This window comes from Mytilus galloprovincialis, chromosome 9 (genome assembly GCF_965363235.1).
Source record: "Mytilus galloprovincialis chromosome 9, xbMytGall1.hap1.1, whole genome shotgun sequence".
NCBI classification, from domain to species: domain Eukaryota; kingdom Metazoa; phylum Mollusca; class Bivalvia; order Mytilida; family Mytilidae; genus Mytilus; species Mytilus galloprovincialis.
In genome coordinates this window covers 1,000,709-1,023,081 of record NC_134846.1, presented here as the reverse complement: position 1 = coordinate 1,023,081, position 22,373 = coordinate 1,000,709, and the positions used below count along the sequence as shown (strand labels likewise).

The window sequence follows — 22,373 nt, the reverse complement described above, 5'->3', positions numbered from 1 at the left end:
TCTCGTCAAATACACGCGACCTTCCGTCTCTATTCAAACTTCAATCACTTCAAATATGGAATACTCTATAAAAGAGGTCAATTGATTTTCATTTTTATAATAGCATTCAACTATTTATATTGAAGTAGACATAATTTTAAATGTTAGATCATAGCGATTTACATGTAAATTGTAGTATTTATGGCGTGATTTTAATTTTCTAAACACAGATTTAGTGTTTATGCTCTTACGGTTAATGTTAAAATTACATGCCCTTTAGAAATCTACCCGTCCCTAACAGAAAGCATTGAAAGAGTGACGTAAGACTCTAGAAGAATTTATTTATTCTCTAACACAGATTTAATTTAACATATTGCACTTAGAAATGTGACAGATCGAACACCCTATACTGGCTTAGTGTGTTTATAGCTTATAACGTTGATCTGACATACCGAAATATTTCACCATGATACTATCTTTCTGGAAGATTTTATTTTCTGTTTGTCTCATATAAGTCACTATAACTGTGAAGGCATAAAAAATCTCTGGTATGAGTTCAAATGAAACAACTCTCCATTCAAGTCACAATTTGCAAATTTTAAAGTAAATTATTGTTATTTGACCATTTTACGTATGCGCATTCTAATTCATTATATAAAATTGATTTCTCTGATTTCGTTATACTCGTATGCCTACATCTACATATACGAGCCAGAGACGGATCCAGTAAGTTTTATCAGAGGATGTATGTTCACCATTTTCGCTAGCCAGGCGCGGATCCAGAGGGGAAAAGGGGGGGGGGGGTTCCAGTGGTTGGAACCCCCTTTTTTGGACAATCAATGCATTTGAATTGGGACATGTAGTTGGAACCCGCCTTTGTCCTGGGTTAGGACCCCTCCCTTTTTAAAATGGCTGGATCCGCCCCTGCTAGCCAAGGGTTACGATCCAGAGGAGGGAAGTGGACCGTAACCATTGGCTAGCTAAGATGGATGTTCACTGGCTGCCTAACATGGGGCTGCTCCAGTCATGTTTCGGTGATTCCCTCTATAATGAACCAAATGTTTGCCACAAAAAGGGGGGGGTGGGCTCTCCCCCTATACCGCCTCTGAGAGCACGCGAATTAATATGGATCAGAATTTAAATCATATTGGAATGGGAAATACGTGTTTTTGTTGATTGTCACATACATGTAAGCATTTGCGTAACAATCTTAATGAGCTTTGCTCATTGTTGAAGGCCATACGGTGACCTATAGTTGTTAATTCCTACATGCCATTTTGGTCATTTGTGGATAATTGTCTCATTGGCAATTATACTACATCTTCTTTTTTATATTTAATGCTGTAGCCAATGGAAAATGATTTTATGTTTCATGCAGCACCTAGCTAAATATACTGACCCTTCTGTGTCCATCCTTGTGTTTTTGTGTCACTTTAATTAAACTGTAGTTTTATTTGGAATGTTGTTTGTCTGGCGTTTTTTTCGTCATCTTTATGAAATTGTTTTTTTTCTTTTCGATTTGTTGCATTTGCTTGCTGCCTTGATATCTTCGTTTTATTCTTTATAAAATATTGTTAGTAAAATTATCTTCTTTATATTGTATACTTAACATAAATCTAAATTTAATTTCATTCTATGTTGTTTATTTTTAGCTATAGTATGAATACCTTTGTCGTTATTTACGTTTTTGCAGTGAAGGTTTCATTTGTTGAATTACATGAATTTTAAAGGGTCGAAGTCCTGAAGATGAAAAAAGTATTGGATCTCTGTTAAGTCATCTGGCTTTATAAACGATTTAATAAATTAACTAATGTCATCAACCTAGCAATTACTGTGTATGTATATTCACAATAGTGACTAAATGGACAATTTACTCCCACATCTACGTAAATAAACAAACTATGGTCCGAATAGTTTAGGGTCGAAAAATCTACAAAGAATTATCGAAATCCACTTACACATAATAGATCATAATAAGTGTCAGCAATTAGTTGTTCCTTCCGTTTATTTTGCGTCGTATTATGTATGTATTATTTATGGTAAATTGTGTTGTAAGACAAATCAAAATCGTTTAATTTATGGTTTCACGAAAAATATTAGTGGACACTTCCGTAGATCGAACTAATGATCCATCTGACAAGAAAATACTTGATGTTAAGGATGGTTGTGTTTTTGCAAGCGATATAACTGCATGCGAAGCTATTTTAAAGCTTCCACATTGAATGTTTTGCAGTTGTAAGAAAAATAAAATAAAAAATAGATACATGATTTTTCTGACATAACCACCTAATTGAATTTACTTTAACATGTATCTTAAAGTATCTGATGTGTACCAACAAGGTATACGATGTCGTCAAAACGTACTATTTTTTCTTACTAACAAATTTAGAAAGTATAAATATGTCTGAAGCACAAAACTATCAAGCTTGATATATCTTAATTAATGTGTAAAGATGTCAGAGTATTACTCGTTGTTATTATAGAAATGATTCTTTTCTTTCAGTAAGATAGATTGTTCATCTCAGGATACGAAACAACGCATACGTCATAATAATATTTACTTTACTTTTCTTTTATCATTAAGATTGAGATCAAGATGTTGAGGGAATCATGGGTATTTCGTAACAATCTTAATCTTTTTGACAGCATCTTGCCGTCATGCATCCAGAGAAAACATAAGCACTTGAAACATCTTGAGAGAAGTACGAGAATTTCCCGATCTTACAAGTTGATGACGCATTTATGTTTTATTCTTTTAATTAAAAAATGACAAAAGTAATTATCGACCTGAAGTAATTAATAAACTTCTAAAAATCTCTGGGTTGTCTCGAATTCTTTTTTAGAACCTTCAACCAGCCCGGAGGACAAATGCGAAATAAAAATAGAAACATATCAAATAATTAGAATACCTTTGTAAACATTTGATGCAACTTTTAACATTCAAATTTATCTTGTTTAATGCATATATCTTAAAGTATAGATATGTTTTTTCAAATAATGATTTACGAAAAAATGACTTAAAAAACAATATATCTTGAATTTCGAAACATAGTCTGGATCTTTTTAGAACAATAATAATCTCAGGCCACTAAAAGCACAAAAAGCATACAAGCAACGGGAAGCAAAGTAAATGCCATAAAACCTTTTACACGTTGAAAAAATTACCACTTGAACAATTTATTTTCATTCGGAATTAACAGTGAATAGAATCATACCTTGTCATTCTCCTGAAATTTAAAAGTGTCTTTTCTTACATAACAATTAAAAAGACGTGCTCATACGAACAAACGACCATACTTTCGGGGAGTTTCTGAAAACTTTTCTTATTAGAATGAACAATAAACCCTTTAAAATGATTATTTTTCAGTGTTTCCTCATTAATACCCACTCAAAAATAACTTATCTGTATGAACATGATGTTGGACAGGGAAACAACAAGAAAAGCCGGATGGATAACAACCACTGACTCTCGAAAGTTAATAACAAGGGAGAACACCGTGTTTCCCTATTAAACTATACTAAACGATTTATTTATAATCAATGCCCATTTTTCAAAATATATTGGACTTTCATTTTGAAATAAATAAGAAGCTGTAAACATAATATAACGATTTATTTCCTCCATAACTCAGTAGAGTTTTCTAAAGTACGATCTATTTTGGGCTACTACATAAATCCATTTCAGTATTATAAGCAATGCCAATTTTTCCTGCACTTGTCATCAGAAAACCGAACCCAATTAACCTGTTTTTGATCTCCGAGTTGAGGCCCTTACACCTTGCCAGCAGTACTATCCTACCACAGACTAGTTTGGATCTTAAATTGATACTGACTTAAATGCAACTTTGGTTATACGAGTCTTTTTAACATTATTAAAGGTACCACTGATAACTATGTGTGCATTGTATATATTTTACAGAAATTCCTCTTGCATTCCTGAATGTATATATATTAAATTCCTTTTATTTCGACATATAGGCTCTCTTCCCCTACGTCAAATTAATGAAAACACGGTTATTGTTGATGGTTTTTATTTAAATGGTTCTTTTACTTGAAATACGGCAATTTTCAAATGTGCTTTTAAAAATCAATAAAGTACAACAAAATAGATATTATCAATAGAAAGTAGTTGCATAACTCTTGTTTTAACATAGATATTAATAAATTATGATCAAGAGAAACAATACATGAGCATGCTATAACATTTACAAGCTGTTGTATCACTAAAACATCAAATACTTCAGTTTTTCAAAACATGAAAGATCGCTTGTCAAAACTGAAATCAAATCGCTTCTTTACGAGGTGAAAAAGTTATAGAAACTTTTCGAAAAACAAATAGCAAGTATACCAAGTTCTTTCAGTTATTATCACACGAGGCGATAACATTCATAATTACACGATTTATTGCATTCGGCAAACGAAAACATTCAATGAAATCGATCCTTATTTGACCATATCAGGTGCCAATGGTAGCGAAACTATAATACATTTAGCTAAAAACCAAAGGTCGGGAACGAAATGAAAGACGTCCGGATTATCTAGATTTATGTGTAAAATATTTACACAAGTAGTTATTAAACGGCAATTTATTAGAAAATGAAATGAATTTCTTTCGTTATTAATGTATATATTATGAGCGACTTTATTAGGTTTTGGTACATTATGATATACTGTAAATACCGTTTCAAAGAGAAATGGACCGAAGTGTATATAATTAAATAACAAATTTGTTGTTGTGCACAGAATGTTTATGTTTTGCAGCTATCTGCATTTCCCATACCATTAGCAAAGGCACCTACGATGTAATCTCTTCTAAATGGTTTAACGGTATCTCAGCAATAATGTACATTCCGTTTAAGTTCCAGGTTATGCTTTGAGTGGGTTTCTGAAATCGTCATCAACGTATTTGGAGGTCAGTTATGACACATATATCCGGTAACGGTAAATCAAATGCTGATAATCTAGTGATAACTGTAGATGAAGTATGGTCACCAAGTACCCCCCTTTTTCTACATCATGGAAACTTAATTGTGTATTCAAAATTTTACGCCATGACGTAGCTAATGTGAAACAAAGAGCCCATCTTCAATTTTTTTGATATGAGTTTATTTCGTGCCTCGGCTGTCCCTCCTAGCACTGTGAAAATACACTGTTCTATTTCATATCAAAGATGCAACGTCATTGTACTTAGTGATTAAAAAATGAACAAAGATCTTTATCGCAAATTTTGTAAAATGAGAAATAAAAAAAGTATGAAATGTATTTAACAATCAATTCCCTGTAGCTTTTCACCACATGCACACCTGCAGAATGTATACTTCTGATTTAATGAACCACTTTAGGACAATGTTTAAGTTAAACCATTTAAAACGGCAAGTAATACATTGTATCTGTTTCGTTTTTGATCTTGTCAAATTTTAAACGAATATTTGTTAAAGTATCAATAACAATATTAAAATTCTATTATCAAAAGAGATAAAACGAATCTTGTTGATACTGATACCAAATTTTCAATTAAATATGAAACCAAGTGGTTTTATTCTTTGTATCCAAATGACAAGAAACTTTTTATTTGGAAGAATGAATAATACACCAGCTAAATTGTATATGTAAGTGTGGAAAAGATAGTACGGACCAGTTTAATAAACAAAACGAAGCATGTAGAGATATGTGTGAAGTGAGATGATAACTTCAAAAGAATTTCGGGAGAAATCTTCATCAGTCTTGGTAATCCGGAGCGAACCGGCATACCTTTTAATACACATGTTCTGTACGAATTGACAACTTTAATATTTTGCCCTTGCAAGTAAAACAAATCGGGTAAAAAGCCCTTCCTCCTTGTGTGGTCCAATTCCCTTTCGACACTTACACTACCCTACAGATACGAAATCATAGTCTGTTCAATTTTACGATCGACATATAAGCGATTACTTCTTGGTGTAATGATATGAAAACCAGACCATGGGAATTACTTACAGATAGTATACAAAAGATTATTAAAAATCATTTTCACTTTAAATATTCAAATAATATGCGGATACTAAATTAAATGCTCTTTACTGTCAAAAAGTGCACTTTTAGACTGAATTATATAATACATTGTGCACTGTTTAATAATTCGTAAATATCAACATGAATGTAGAATATCATTATAGAATATCATCAATTTCAAATTATCATTAACAAGTATTCTGCCCGCTGACATCAAATAAAAGGATCTATGGGCATACGTCAGCGCCACCCATGCAAAGGGAAGACTTGTATACTACTACAGTATATTTAGCTCTTCTTTAATGTTTGGATTAATAACTAAATATGTTTTGATCAGCAGTATATTTTCAAAGTCTACCATACATCAACTCACTGGAATGACTACAGGGTCGTGCAAGGTTTGCAACATTGAAAGAGATAAATTATGACTCTACTTTCTTTGGAAACCACTGGCGGATCTAGAAATTTTCATAAGTGGGGGCCCATTGACTGCCTAAGTGGGGCCCACTCCAGTCACGCTTCAGTGATTCCCTATATAAGAAACCAAATTTTTTTCCCAAAAAGGGGGGCCCGGGCCCCTGCCCCCCCCCCTAAATCCGCCTCTGGAAACTATATACCAGATATCCTCAATATCACAATCATTAATAATAGGATCTTTAGATGCTATGACCTAGGGACTTGATAAAATTCTTAATCTTCACACGTTCACTATGATTGAATTTGATTGATAAAAACAGGATCTGCATCGTTTACTCAAATAATATATTAAGAAAACCACATAACTGTCATGGGCATTCTCTCCCTAATCTCTGAACCAATGAGTCTAAATTTGTGATAACACTCTCTTTGAAATTCAGGCAAATACAGACGTTCAATGTACGCAGAGGGAACTTTTAATATTATTATTTGAGTATCTTTCGGCTACATTCCTATGGCCTATAAATTAACCTCAGTTCTAATATTTCTATGTCATTAAAATGAAAAATGCATGTTGGAATGTTTCGCTTAAAGAAAGATAATTAATAATCGTGTACGTAATGAAGCAATTTCAAGTCAATTTAAAATAAATTAGCAAAATATATTATATTAATATCTATTAAATTCGTATTATAAAAGTTATGTTTTAGATTGACCAATTACCTATGGGGTATGGGAAATGAATCCGAATACTCTAGTGGACTGAAAAAGTGTTTATGGTGTTCTTTCTGGTTTTGTGAATATTGATGCTTTAATCGTATTGCTAGACTAAAATCTTACTTCTGACCTTGACCTTACAAAAAGGTTTCTCATAAACAGTAACGCATAAATATGACTATGTTTGACGAAGATTAACGACAATAATAGAAATCGATTGATTGATTGATTATTGGTTGCTTAACGTCCAGTGGTAAATACTAGTAGATATCGTAGATGTCTACAAGTTTTCTTTTGCATTTTGTGGCCTTGAACGTGTGCCTTGAAATCAGTCAACATAAGATTTTGAATCTCCACATGGTCATGAATGGATATTACGTGAATTAGATTGAACGTGATATTGAGGGCTTGACGATGCCTACATTTTCAAATCTCCGAACTATAGTTGTGACCTTCACCTTTGACCCCTGACATAAGAACACGAAGAGTTCATGGTCGTCTCATGTACAAGTTTTGGCGCCAAGAAGAGTGCATATAAGAGTGATATGAATGAAATAAAGTTTGTAAATTGAACTAACTGTTTCGTTTCTTACAAAATACGGTAATCATTGCTTAAAACGTTTATACATAAAAAAATAACAAGATGCATTGCGATTTATACTATACATTTTCATGACCTTTTATTTGTTCGATGTAAATCAAATAATTGTATACCCTCTATAAAATTTCTTGGCAGCCATTAATTTGCCACATGCATTGTTTTCAAATACATCTTGCAATAAATAGACTAAAAAAAGATGTTTTGGAGTATTAATTGTTCTTTACGATCATTAGCGCTGCTACGAACGCACAATTTTTTGTTGTCTGTTTACACGTCCAAAATATACTAATGATAACGAACCGAAAATGATCAGTGCTTTTTCTTTCTATCATAAATTATTGTGTTTTTCTTTTTCTTCATATAAGTTGTAATTCGTGCACTTAACATGAATGTATTTACTTTTAAAACCATGTCATTAACATGACAAGCGGAAATACAAGTTGTATAAGAATTTCATTAATGTTGTTTTGTCTCTAGATGAAATAAAAACGTGTATTAATAAATCTGTCATTTTAGATTTTTAATAATTTCAATTCATTTGCATATGTGCTACACATACAGTCATTCCCTACTATCCTTGGAAATTGAAATGTTTCTATATTTAGCATCATGATCTCAAACATGTAGTGTGGTAGGCTTTTTTTTTAAATTTTAGTTTCTTGTGTATAATTCGGAGTTTAGTATGACGTCCATTATCACTGAACTAGTATACATATTTTTTAAGGGACCAGCTGAAGGACGCCTCCGGGTGCGGGAGTTTCTCGCTACATTGAAGACCCATTTGGTGGCTTTCGGCTGTTGTCTGCTCTAAGGTCGGGTTGTTGTCGCTTTGACACATTCCCCATTTCCTTTCTCAATTTTATTGCACCATATTAAATATTGCATTTCTTCTAATTACTCTAAGTCATTTTAAAGTAATGACCAAAAGAGGAGAATTTGTCTAAAAAAACGAGAGAGCAACCAAACCACACCAAAAATCAAAGTTCATATCAAGGTCGACATATGCATCAGGTCAACAATACACATGTGTACAATATCACATGCTGTTTATAACTGAGTCATAGTGAATTTAGCAGAAACTACCAATGTGTCACCATTACCAAATTTCCTCAGTGACAATAAGCACTAAAATAAGATACAAAAGAAAACCACTGACGGTTCATGATTTGAGACAGACAAACGAACATATAGCGGGGTTTAACTATGGCAAACACACAATCATGCGACAAGGTTTAACCATGACTGGTAAATGAACCTGCATGTGGAAGTGTGAATCCATGACAGACACATGGACATTGTGCAATGACAGACACATAAATAAGAGTCAGGGTTCAGCCATGTTATACACATGGTCTGTGCATTCATTTAGATTCCAACTGAATGCAGGACAGCTTTTCAAAACGCATAACATTCACTATGTTTAATGTTTAATAATGTATGCATGTTTTCGATATCACAAACTAGTCAAAACATTTGCTAAATTTTATCATCGGTATAAGGACATCATTCGTAAATGTAGCTCAACATGCAGACTTCTTATACGTTCAGGTATTTCACATCCAATATTTTATGGAAATATTCTTTATAAAGCACAAAAATGTCAGTATTCACCTCAGAAGCTAACAAAACCTTTAAACAGACTTATTAAGAAGGGATATAGTTACGATACTGTTGTCAGGCCATTAAAGATTGCATATTTTGGCGTTAATATTGATTCACTTATAGGGTCTTTGCATCGGAACTAAACACATTTATTATTAATAAACCAGTTGTTGGCATGACACGGGTTATGTTCTTCTCATATATGTTATGATGGTATGATACTAAACCCCTCACGGGGAGGATTGTGCCTGATATTCATATGATGAAGACATTATTTTTCAATCAGTTTAATTGAAGTCTGGAGCTGGCATGTCAGTTAACTGCTAGTAGTCTGATGTTAAGTATGTATTATTGTCATTTTGTTTATTTTCTTTGGTTACGTCTTCTGACATCAGACTCGGACTTCTCTTGAACTGAATTTTAATGTGCGTATTGTTATGCGTTTACTTTTCTGCATTGGCTAGAGGTATAGGGGGGGGGGGGGGGTGAGATCTCACAAACATGTTTAACCCCGCCGCATTTTTGCGCCTGTCCCAAGTCAGGAGCCTCTGGCCTTTGTTAGTCTTGTATTATTTTAACTTTTAGTTTCTTGTGTACAATTTGGAGTTTAGTATGGTGTTCATTATCACTGAACTAGTATATATTTGTTTAGGGGTCAGTTGAAGGACGCCTCCGGGTGCGAGAATTTCTCGTTGCATTGAAGACCTGTTGGTGACCTTCTGCTGTTGTCTGCTCTATGGTCGGGTTGTTGTCTCTTTGGCACATTCCCCATTTCCATTCTCAATTTTATTGATTCATTTTTAGCATCACTGGTTGTATATTACTCCTTTTAGACTGCATGGTGGTCTTTGATAGTGTGATACCTACGGATCACTAAACATGCACTTTGGCGATGGCACATGTATTACAAACTTTATTAATGATCAGTTATATTTATAAATTTTTACCGATATAAGGTCTTTCTTTTATATCCCCATCTTTTTCACATCTCCAAGTTTTGTGCGTTCCTAGCAGAGTACACCCGGAAATGCACTTCAAACTTGTCGAATTTTGGTTTACATTTCTCAATTCAAGTCATTTGATACTTGACGTGTGCTCTTTAATCGCCAAATGCACTATATCCTGCTTGTAGTGACAACATAATAACTCTGTAAACTGACCTTCAGTAAGGACACTTTGTTAATCGTGCTCTAAGATTTATCTCGAGATAGAAAAAACGTGAACTAATTTCATGAAGGTTCATTTTGTATCAGTACAAGCGACCACGTAACATACTCGTGCCGACAACACCAAAGAAGTCCGGTTTAGTACATGTATATAATGTGCAAAATTGAATATAGTCAAAAGGTGCAAACAGATCAAACGAAATCTTGAAATAAATACCTATATAAATAGATCCCCGGAGATTGTTCCTGATAAGATTAACTTATATACTATATTAGGCTTTTAGTAATCGAATTATTTTGAAAAGAAAGATATGGGGTCAATTCAGATGAAAGCATATTGTCTTGAAATTACATTTATCAAATAACTTTGATACAGAAGAAGGCATAACTGTTGCTACACGCGTATCTTCCAACGGTTTATAAGAAAACTATATTTGTTTGTTTGTTTTTTTTTATCGATGCTCAGCGTCCACGCGGTGACAAACATAAATTGCATAATTCATATCCCGGACGTAATATAGTAAAAGTAATGTTTTTATTAAAAGCTTATTAATTTTGGGGAACTGGAAAGTAGTTTTTTCAAGAGAAAGGAAAGTGCTTGAAGTACAACGAATTGAGAAGAAGGCAAATTTTTAGCACCAAACAGTAGTTTATATGTAAAATTATAGGTAATAAAATTGGGAAACATGTTCATTTATTTCATTTGTTCCTTTTCTCGTTCCCTCTTTTATATTAGATTAGATCGTTGTTTCTCCTGCTAGAATTGTTATACAAAAGTCATTTGGGGAAGGGGGAAGGGGGGGGGGGCTTTACAGGTTGTTGTTCGGTGTGAGGCAAGTCTCCGTGTTGAGGGCCGTACTTTGACCTATAATGGTTAACTTTTTATACATAGTGACTAGGATGGAGAGTTGTCACTTTGTTTCAGGCAACTTTAACAATAATTTGTAAATATAACAAATGCTACAGACAGGCAACTTAACCAAGTATTTGTAAATATGCTTTATGTTTTTAACAAGGATTTGTAAATAAACTGTATAAATTAAACAACCCAAATAAGACCCGATAATGTGTTTATCAATCATTACACAAGTTTTGTGTAATTTAATTTCGATTTATTTGTTCCGTTTAAACAAATTATTATTTGTTAACAAGTTTAGTGATTTTAATCATATCACACATTCGCTCCTTTCCAATGAAATAAGTTACAAGTGGTACATCAGTATCGTATGTAAATCACAGGAAACACTAGTAAAATTCAGCGTATACTTTTCCTCAAGAAACTGAGTATTCCTAGAATTTGGTATTTTAGCTGAGGTCAATAATAACTTGACATCGTTTCAATGTCTGACCCAACATAATCCTTCATCGTAAATTTGTTTTTAAAAATAAAAAATGTCAAAAAATTTCCGACCACTAAAACACCAGACATAAAAACAAGAATACATCAAATTAACGGGCAGGTATATTTCGCTGATGTTTAGTTTTTTGTTTGTTTTGTGTTTATTTAATTCATGGAAATTTACTTATGTTGTATGAAGTTAAACCAGAAAAGGGATAGCTGAAATATGATAATTATGCGAATTCCCCGCAGACAATAGTCATCAAGTTTGAACAAAAATGTAGCTTTTGGTAATTTGTTATGAAATGTTCAACTTACACAATACTTATATAAGTGTGTACGTCTCACACTATAATAGGAGAAAAAACATGTTGTTTTCAAACCACATCATGATGATTTTATGAACCAAATACTGATAATTAATTGATATCTCTTTTCATTGTAACATCCTATATTTTCCGGTAGTTTGCTGTATGTTCATTTCTAAATATGTATGTAACATGCAAATTATGACGAAATACAAAGTTTAAATAACAACCTCTTGTCGTCTTTGGAGCACCGTTAGCGTGACTGTCACTCCACCCCCTTCCCTCAAACCATATCACTCACTAGTCACTACACCTCTACCTTTCAACCAAAATACATCGTTTACGTCAAAATGATATTAGATTATCAATTTTAATTTTAATTTCGTAACAACGGTATTTTGCACCCCATGTAACTAGATAAAAAAATAGTTCAGTTCACATATCATTTATCAATATTACACTCGTGGATATCTTTATTATAAAATAAGTAGTTGATATGTTTGTTTAGTATCGAATAGAGAATCTACCAACACGAATATTTAAGATACCACCGCGGTTATAGTTTTGAAAGAAGCAGAGTTTGTTAATTCGTATAGGCTCAAGATCAGGCGAACTACAAAAGTATGTATGTTCAAGATACCAATACATTAAAAGTGCAAACTAGAAATTGTTGAAGTGTGTATGCAGACACATACATTAGTGTTCTTTGCAATCTGATCAAAAAAGGTTGATAGATATTCAGAGTTAAACGTTTAAACGCATTATTGGAACACATAGAACTTCAAATCAACCTAAATATCGGTTCAGATAGACCATAAAACCAACCAATTTATCGATTCGCATTGAACATCAAACCAACTTACTTATCGGTTCGAAATAGAACATCAAACCAACCAAATTATCGGTTAGCATAGATTATCAAACCAACTTAGTTATCGGTTCGAAATAGAACATCAAACCAACCAAATTATCGATTAACAAAGAACATCAAACCAACATAATTATCGGTCCGCATAGAACATAAAACCAACCAATTTATCGATTCGCATATATATAACATAAAACCAATTTTACATATATCCATATAGGTAAATCAATTTTTCCCAAATTAAGTTAAGAAGAGGGGTAGGGGGTCAGCGAAAAAACTATGTGAATTAAGTTTTTATCCTACATTGAACTTTTGATGTCGTCCCTAAAGGATAAAGAGATAATATTGTGTTATTATTAATCTTTGGTTACACCATTGGATAAGGATTTATGCATATCGGGTGCAACAATTAACAATGGAAGGTACAATAAAAAAGAAATCCAGTCGTAAACAACTTTACAGTAGAATGATTTGAAGTTGACCTATATATCTTAGGTGTCTATATATGCTGATATACTGCAGTATACTTGTACATGTTAATTTACATATTAATTGGACGGCGAACGAAGTTCAGTATGTTTTACCCATAATTCAAGATAAATAATAGATACACATACATATTAATGTTCATATTAGGCAGATATAGTCTTCAGTCATTAATAATAATATACTTACTGAGAAATGTATGTTATTGTCGCCCAACAACCAGGTATTGTGAATTATACAATTGGCAAAGGTTTGATACCCATTTTGCCTTAGGGAGCTACCATTTGATTTTTATGGGGGGGGCTAGGATGTCCTGCCTTTTTATTTTTCACTCTATATGGTCCTGCCTTTTTTTTATTAGTTTATTCTGACATTTTTTACCTAAATTGTCATCCTGACTTTTTTTTTGCAAGTGTCTAATCCTGCCTTTTTTTTTTACTCAAAACTCCTGTCCTGCCTATTTTTTTCAAATTTCATCCTAGCCCCCCCATAAAAATCAAATGGTAGCTCCCTTATTTAAAAGGGATTTGACAAATACAGAAAGCAATTAATTATTTTATATATCAGCTTTACAAAGTTACTATATATATATATATCCCTTAAAACAATTTACGGATCATGTCACCTCCACCCCCTTTTCCCCCATTTTTTTTATTCCCATATCATATAAAAGTAAAGCGTATATGTATGACCTAATGAAGACAATAAAATTTACTTGAAATTCGGTAGAATGTATTCCAAATTTGGAAAATCAATTTAATCAAAACCAAAACATCCCCAAACCAACATTTTAGAAATGTAAAACAGAAAGTATAGGCTAGTGCAATACAAAACTCCTGATTTCATCATTAAATCTTGAACGTAATACAAATTAGAATAATTCTTTAGTTTTTACAATAGACGAGGCTGTGTTACATTTCAGATAAAACAATACATTTAGGTGATGCGGTTAGCAGTGCACGATCTGAACTACGCATTTGCATTGATCCCATATGTATGAACATATGACTGCAGGGGATAAAACTGGTCTGTCTTTTTGTGAATTAATTCTGGTAAAATATATTTTAAAAGCATGACATAGCCCCAAATACATAGGGAATTTACAAATACACGTAAATCGTACAACAAGTTGAGAATTGCTTCTCAAAACTTATCGGTAACTATTGTGCAATCTTAATTCATTTCTTCGGGTATTATACCTAATTAAATAGACCATAGACTTAATACTACTCCATGATAAAAGAATGTTATCAAATAATCCAAGATAATTAGTAGTTTCATGAAGTTTTATTTACTCCGGTATCAGAAATACACCACAGAAGAGTCATTTTCTTAATGTTTATTTTAACAATTTAACAGATATAGCTTTAAATTTGTATTTACTGAGCACTTGAAATGATTCTTGTATTCAGTTCATCAAGATACTTGTAAGCACTCAAGAAAGAAAGAATGAATTGCTACCTCTTTGTATATTTCCGACCATGTAATTTAACTGATAATGATACCTATACGATTAAGAATATGACGTTCAAATAGTTGGAAACAATTGTATGTCTGTAATAAGTCTACCAGTAACTCATAAACCTAAATAAAGTCAATTTTGTAAAGTTTTCCCTGGAGGAGTCTGACGTAAAACCAGTTGTTCTGTCTGATAACTAAAAAGTGTAAATCTCTCTATGTTTGAAGGAAAGGTCAAGGTCACAATTTACCATCACAAATTGATAGTATATGAGATTACTATAGTTTTATTTTTACACTTACGAACGGTCAGTCTTTATCAATGACAAACTCTTTAATATCAGATTGCCTGATCCCTACTGGGTGCAATTAGTGGCTGTCAAAATCATGTTTGTCCGCCATTCTCTCAGTCGATTTCCGTATTCTACATTGTTTATTACCCTTCCGGAGAACCTGAGATCACCTTCAGATTTTGGTGGGGTTCATGTTGCTCATCTTTAGTTTTCTATGTTGTATTTTGTGCACTGTTCTTTTGTCTCTTTCTGTTTTAGTCATAGCGTTGTCAGTTTATTTTCGATCTATGAATTTGATTGTCCCGTTGGTATCTTTCAACTGCACATTCACCAGTCAACATACAACCATTTTTAGTCTTGTATTATTTTAATTTTAGTTTCTTGTGTACAATTTGGAAATTAGTATGGCGTTCATTATCACTGAACTAGTATATATTTGTTTAGGGGCCAGCTGAAGGACGCCTCCGGGTGCTGGAATTTCTCGCTACATTGAAGACCTGTTGGTGACCTTCTGCTGTTGTTTTTTTCTATGGTCGGGTTGTTGTCTCTTTGGCACATTCCCCATTTCCATTCTCAATTTTATTACCATTTGACTTTTAACCAAAATTATTATAGAGTCGAAATTCTTATCAGTCATACATCAAGCACACTTAATGTGTTGTTTATTTCATTAGCGAATTGACTATTCAAAATATCTGATGTTGAATTAACAGCGGAATGATAGCTATTCAGAAATTTTGCTTGCATATAAACAGAAAAAATGTTTCGACATTGCAAGTACCTTTGCACCGTGATTTCCAAAGGTCATTGATATCCATGTACTTCAACGGAATAACAACAGAATACTTAAAAATTTGAAAACAACTGGATGACCATAGTAGGTGCTTGAAACAGTGTAAGCCCTTGAAAGTCGGATTTGTAATTGAAAAAAAGTGTTGCTACCACTTTTGTAATATATGTCATTCAAAGGTTTAACCTAGTTATTTGTATTGTATTACGTTAATAATTTTAAACTGAGTTTATCCAATGAAACTCAAGCTGGGAATTTTCGAAAAACAAAATTATGTATTTTTCAGAAGAGGATTAATTGATAAATATTCTAAGTACACTGCCACAAGTGTGACTAGTGCCGAATACGTATCACTCATTTTGACGGCATACTTTATTTCCAAAACGGATATGAATATTATTAAGAACAACAAAAATTCCCTTATCTTAAATTTGGAGTACTATTATTGACTCACTGAAAAGTTCCTGAAATTTTACAAAGCGAACCACAAAATCTTTCAATTATAAACACTCTAAAAAAAAATCGTGTTGCACCTTAGAAATTTGAACAAAAACGTATCGCCAGATAATAAATTGTTTTTATTATTTATAACTTTAATTAAAATAACACTTTGCTTGCTGCAACAGTTGCACAAAACCATGAACATCATCAAAATGAACGATAAACCATTCTATATTCGAATGAAGATATTTATAAATTGTGTTTGTATATAGTCGCTTTTATTGACAAGTGCTTGATATAAACAAACAACCACATTTCCTCCAAACTTAACAATCTTGTTTGAAAATCATTATCCTCCGTTTTATACAGTGTAAATGTTTTAAATGGTTTCTTAAAGCGTAATCAGTCCTAACATCTTGAATCACAATCAGTTTAAACATTACAATCAAAATATTTGTTCACAAATTGTCAAGAGATGATGTGTTTATATACATAAGTGACATGTATCACAGCAAAACTCCAGGACATTCAAATGTTAAATATACATATACAATATTGACTAGCGACTTGGGGAAAACAATCGTCAGGTTTGCGAATAACAGTCACAGGTCGGACTTGTTAATGGTACATGTATGTTATGCATATTACGACGTTTTAAGCCTTCAAAATGAAGCACAGTCGTTAAGGTTCTTGTAAGTCTGGTAAAATACCAACTTCTATAAGGTGCAGTCACCGATATTAGAGCTATGCCAAGATTTCATATCAAATAGTCATACTTTGGGTGTGTTTTTAATATTTGCGACTACATGAACTTCATCTGAGTGCAATAGCTAGCTCCATTAATACGATTTGTAATACTTTGTTATACAGATTGCGTCATTGTTAGACCTAGCTTATAAATCTCTCCCTATCTCCTGTGGGAACAAAGGCAAACTGTGGCCAACTGTAAAAGAAATTGTCTCGGTACATTAATGGTGTCTTTAATACTCTCGTCATGGCACAGTTGCTAGAATATCTCGTATTTATGACTCGTGGTCAAGTTTGCGACCTATATGTGTACAAATTTAAGCATACCTTGACCTTATTCGGATAAGGACGGAAACGGCTCGACCTGAATTCAACTGAGGTTCCCACGGTATACATGCTTTCTCGAAAAGCTACACTTTCTCTTAAGTAGAGACTTCAGGAAAATTAACGCGATCTTTAAGTAGATGCTTAACCACTTGCCAATGAACAATGTATCCGAATGTCACTTTCTGGAACTTTTTGGAAGAAATTACAAAGGTCACGTGATAATAAAAATGTGACCAGGGGGCGACTGATATAAATCTTGTCAAACAGAAATTAACATAGTATTACATCCTTGATGAGTATTTTATCTTTTGACCTTAAATCACCTAGTGTTACAATTATGTTATGTCAGAAGAAGATTGAGGATAAAAGGTACTAAAGGAAAATAAACACAAGTTAAATGCCTCAAATGGATTTAAAAGATCATAAAAGCTTATAAATAAAGTCATTTTGAAACAGTAGTGGACGTCTTGTAAGACGAAAAAGCAAAGTAATTTGAAGAAGGGGCATTTGATGTCGTCGTTATCTAGTTATACACATAAGCAAAAACTACTTTTTGTTATTCTTGTATCCCTTTTCGACACTGAAAAGGCTAAGTTGGAACGTTATTAACTAATACTTATCGCAGTATCTTAAAACTTTAACATAAGTGTATGATGCATATATGTACTAAAACTGGACCAGATCTTTTCACTATATGACATATTATTCATGTATTTATAAAATCCTTTCTACTTTCTCCCATAAAAACAATAAATTATAATTGACCAATATTTCAGATCCAAGCCTGAATGATGATAAAGTATCGTTTTCTTTCAGTTGGAAGAATCCTAAACCAATGTAGCCTTTGGGGATTGGGTCTAGGGTCGGTACTCGTTAGAACTATAATATTAGCGCAAAAAATAAAATATAGAAAAACGCCGACCTAGCCAATAAATAACTGCATGATGCATGTATTTTGTGGACATCTGGTGACTTGTTACCTGTTACATTCGTCGTATAACTGACCATTACCTGTCAATCAAAGGAACAGCAGTCTGCATATAATTGTTTTAGGGTATATTCTTTGCGGAGTCGAGCAAATTCCTTAATTACAAATTTTGTGTATCCACAAACTGCTGCAGTTTAAAACTCTTTAAAAGCGAACTAACAAACCAAACGATTGTTGTAGTTATTTTTTACATATATTTCTGTTTCAATACATTTTACAACTGTGTAAATTTGTATCGATATTGATTAATTTTGAATACGTGAAATGCGTTTATAAATAATGCAAATATAACATATATTGTAATATCATGTAATTAATCTTAAATTCTACAACCGAAAAAAAAAACGACGTAAAACACATCATAAATTTCAAAATTCTTCAAAGCTGTTTATAAAATATTTAATTCATTCACAAAAGAATGATTGATGAATGTGAACTGATACACATACTGTATTCCTGGTTTGGTTTTGTTCATTTCATAATATTCGTGTTCAAATCAATTTTGTTGTAAATAAATTACAATTTAATCGACCACTGAAACCAACTGACAGTGTCAAACAAAACTGTAATGTTTGAAATTGATCAAATAATTTTCCCATTTTCTTAATAAATTTTGACAGATAAAATGTGAGTGTTGTCTTATTAAGAACGATTAAGAAAACAAATACACTTCTGTCATTCACTATATCTTTACTACACTAACAAGGTTGATAAGGTACAGGCCAGTCATATTGTCATTCTGATTGTTTAAAAGAAACCATTGTTGGCAAAAAAATAATAAAAGTACATTTACAAAGAAAAACAAGTCGTCCTTTTTAATTACATCAGAAAGTTGTATTTTATACACACATTGCCAAAACAAAACCGTCATTGTAATGTTTTAATGGTATACCCCCAGGCTTCGCTTTGACACATTTAACATGTATATCGTCTAAGTTTTGTATCCATACCAGTTCATTCTGCCTTTATAATGTTTACACTTTTCTCAGACGAATCCTGCTTTACCTTAATTCAAGGCATTACAACCACTAGCCAAATTAAGTGTCTGCTAAATCTGTATCTTATACTTGACTAGAGTAAATACACGAAAAGTGGTTTTTTTCTATACACTTCATTTATGTACGAATTAACAAACTATGTGTTTATACGTTAAGAGGTGGTAGGAAAGAGTAATTTTCCGTTGTTTACACATAGCCTGTCGATACAATTTGAAGAGGGTGACTGGATAATTATCACGAGTTACGTTGTTTAGTAATCATTTAAACAATAATAAACAATTTAATAATTTAAACAATGAACAAGGGACAATTCTCTGTTTTAAATAAATGAATACTAAGAAGATGGATCACAATTTGCGGTGACGTAACTGTGTCTTATTAATATTAAGTCTCGTAACCTACCTTGTACATTTTGAGTGCTTCTTGAAAACTTGGTTGACTAGATTTTGTACCATTTGAGGTTCAGCTGATATTCCCTGTGCCCTTTGCTTTCTTGGTCCTTTTGTTACTTGCTTAAAAGTTTGACCAAATACACTTTGATATTTATCCAACTGACTGCGAAGTTCTTGAAGGTGTTCGTCCTTTTCGGACAGTTGTTTTTGTAATTCCATAATTTTTTCATCCTTTCCTTTAATCAGAATTTGTAAATCATGCATGGTGGTCATTTTACGATTATTATTATCCAGATCAGAGCTTCTGCCGACTCTTGGCGGACTCATAGAGCCGGCTCGTACTGAATTCAATTTGAAACTCATTATACTATAAAATACACACAATAATAATAATCACAATTAACATACAAATTATACTTCCTTCACACCATTTTATCTATCATTCACATAATGATTCGCAAACAAAAATATACGAGTTTAAGTTGAAACAGACTACGATAATAGTTTCCCAGAGTACAGAGAACGCACAGCTGATTACAACATTGAAATATACACCGATATTTTTTTTGTACGACCATATGTCACATGACCTGAAGATTACAACCAAGGGCAGGTAGTGTAAATCGAATTTGGCTTGTCTTTCATTCTTTTGGACAAATTTAATTTACCTGTGGCGTATTGTACATAAATAACCATTTAATTACACGAAAACTTTTAAATCTTCTTAAATCCAACATCACTTAAGGTTAAGGAAAAGAAATTAGTTTTGACTGCTGTCAAATCGAGATTTAATCATAGTGATCAACTTGATCATTTACTGAGAGCAGGGTTTGATAAATATTCTCCAAGTTACCCTATTTCTCTGCAACAACGAAAATATTATTAATTCATTTTCAGCGCGCATTTCCCTCTTATCAAAACGTTCCCCTAAGATTGTTTATTTCAAAGAATAGTTACAATAATCAGGGAATTAATCGTTTTCAATTTAATTCACTTTTAATTGTTTGTATCTTTATCAACGGAAATGAACGTTGAGGATAGACTTTGAAGTTGGTAAAGTACAAACCAAAATGATAGAATGGTTTAATACTTAGCTAAAGTGAAGTTTGAGTTGATATTTTTTTCTTTAAAAAATATAATAATTAGTATACAGGCCTACGTGCAGGTTTATAAGACGTACTCGATCTGTTTAAACTTCTCATTTAAGAATAGTTATACACAAAGTAGTACTATTATGAGAAAACATGGAAAGGGGGAGGCTAGGTTTTGAAATATACATTATACGAGTAGAAAGTTCAGCCTTATAAACGATGAGGTTTGGAAACAAGAAGAACACTTGGGGATTACCATATATAACAATAGTAATATATTAACAGCCTGCATTCTATACACATATTTCTAACCCACTAAACGTACAGTTACAAGTATTTCATGTTTCGTCAACAAATTAACTTGGAAACCAATAAGAATGTTCTTCCAAGACGGTACTCAGTCAAAATTGCCTGGAAACACAGACTACCACAGACAAAATAATTCAACCTTGAGACAGGCAACCAGCTGATAAAGAAAACGAAACTAAACACAGAACATCTGAACAGTTCTAATTGCCTCATAACTAAGAGTGAAGCTACCAAAATATACAATTTTAAATTATAGAATTAAGAAGATTGAGCTAATTATAAATTTAAGAATTATATTAATAAATAATTTGCTATATATATATTTGAGGGAATCAGCTGTTTAGCGCGAATGTCCCATATGTCACAATTGAAAGGGGGTGATTTGCAAATACTTTTTTTATGATTCTAGTATGCAATCATAATTTTTGCTTAACTGTTCTGTTTACTTTTGTTACCCTTTTGCTTTTTTTGTTACTTATACACATTTTATGTGTTTTGTATATCCAAACATTTTGTCTCAAGCCAATCTGACGATTGAAGGTTTCTTTAGAACAACATTTCGTGAACGTCGAAATAGTAATTATACGATCATAAACAACAATATGAAAATAACACTTATTTCAAAATAGGGATATTGTAAATTTAATGAATTTCAAAGATTAATGAAAAAGGTTTTAGAACTAAAGACATTCAGGTACGATATCATTTATGATAGTTAATAGAAGACCTATGTTATTCACGGTCTCTGTTTGAGAGTTGTCTCATTGTCAATCATACTACATCTTCTTATTTCTAAATTAACAGAAGTATTTACACTTCAAAGAAATTCGGAATTCATTGGTGTGGGTGACATACAATGACATCCATCACAGAAGTGCAGACAATACATAGTCGGGATTGTATCCCGGATATGTTCCTGATGTCACAAATCACGTGCCCATTTAATTTGCTGAAAATGACCTACCGAATTAGATTTCTTGTCGAGTTTGTACTAATATAAGCAACACGAAGGATGCCACATGTGGAACAGGATCTGCTTACCCTTCCGGAGCACCTGAGATCACC

At 32.6% G+C, this 22,373-nt stretch overlaps 1 protein-coding gene across 1 annotated transcript in view; it reads right to left on the bottom strand.

Annotated features, from left to right (window-relative positions):
- Positions 1 to 20,468, bottom strand: part of LOC143044197 (cGMP-dependent protein kinase 1-like) — a 110,837-nt gene extending 90,369 nt beyond the window's left edge. The window contains exon 1 of the mRNA XM_076216094.1: positions 19,919 to 20,468. Coding sequence (XP_076072209.1) covers positions 19,919 to 20,271 — 353 coding nt within the window. The 5' untranslated portion in view covers positions 20,272 to 20,468. The remainder of the gene's footprint in view (positions 1 to 19,918) is intronic.
- Positions 20,469 to 22,373: the final 1,905 nt, after the last annotated feature.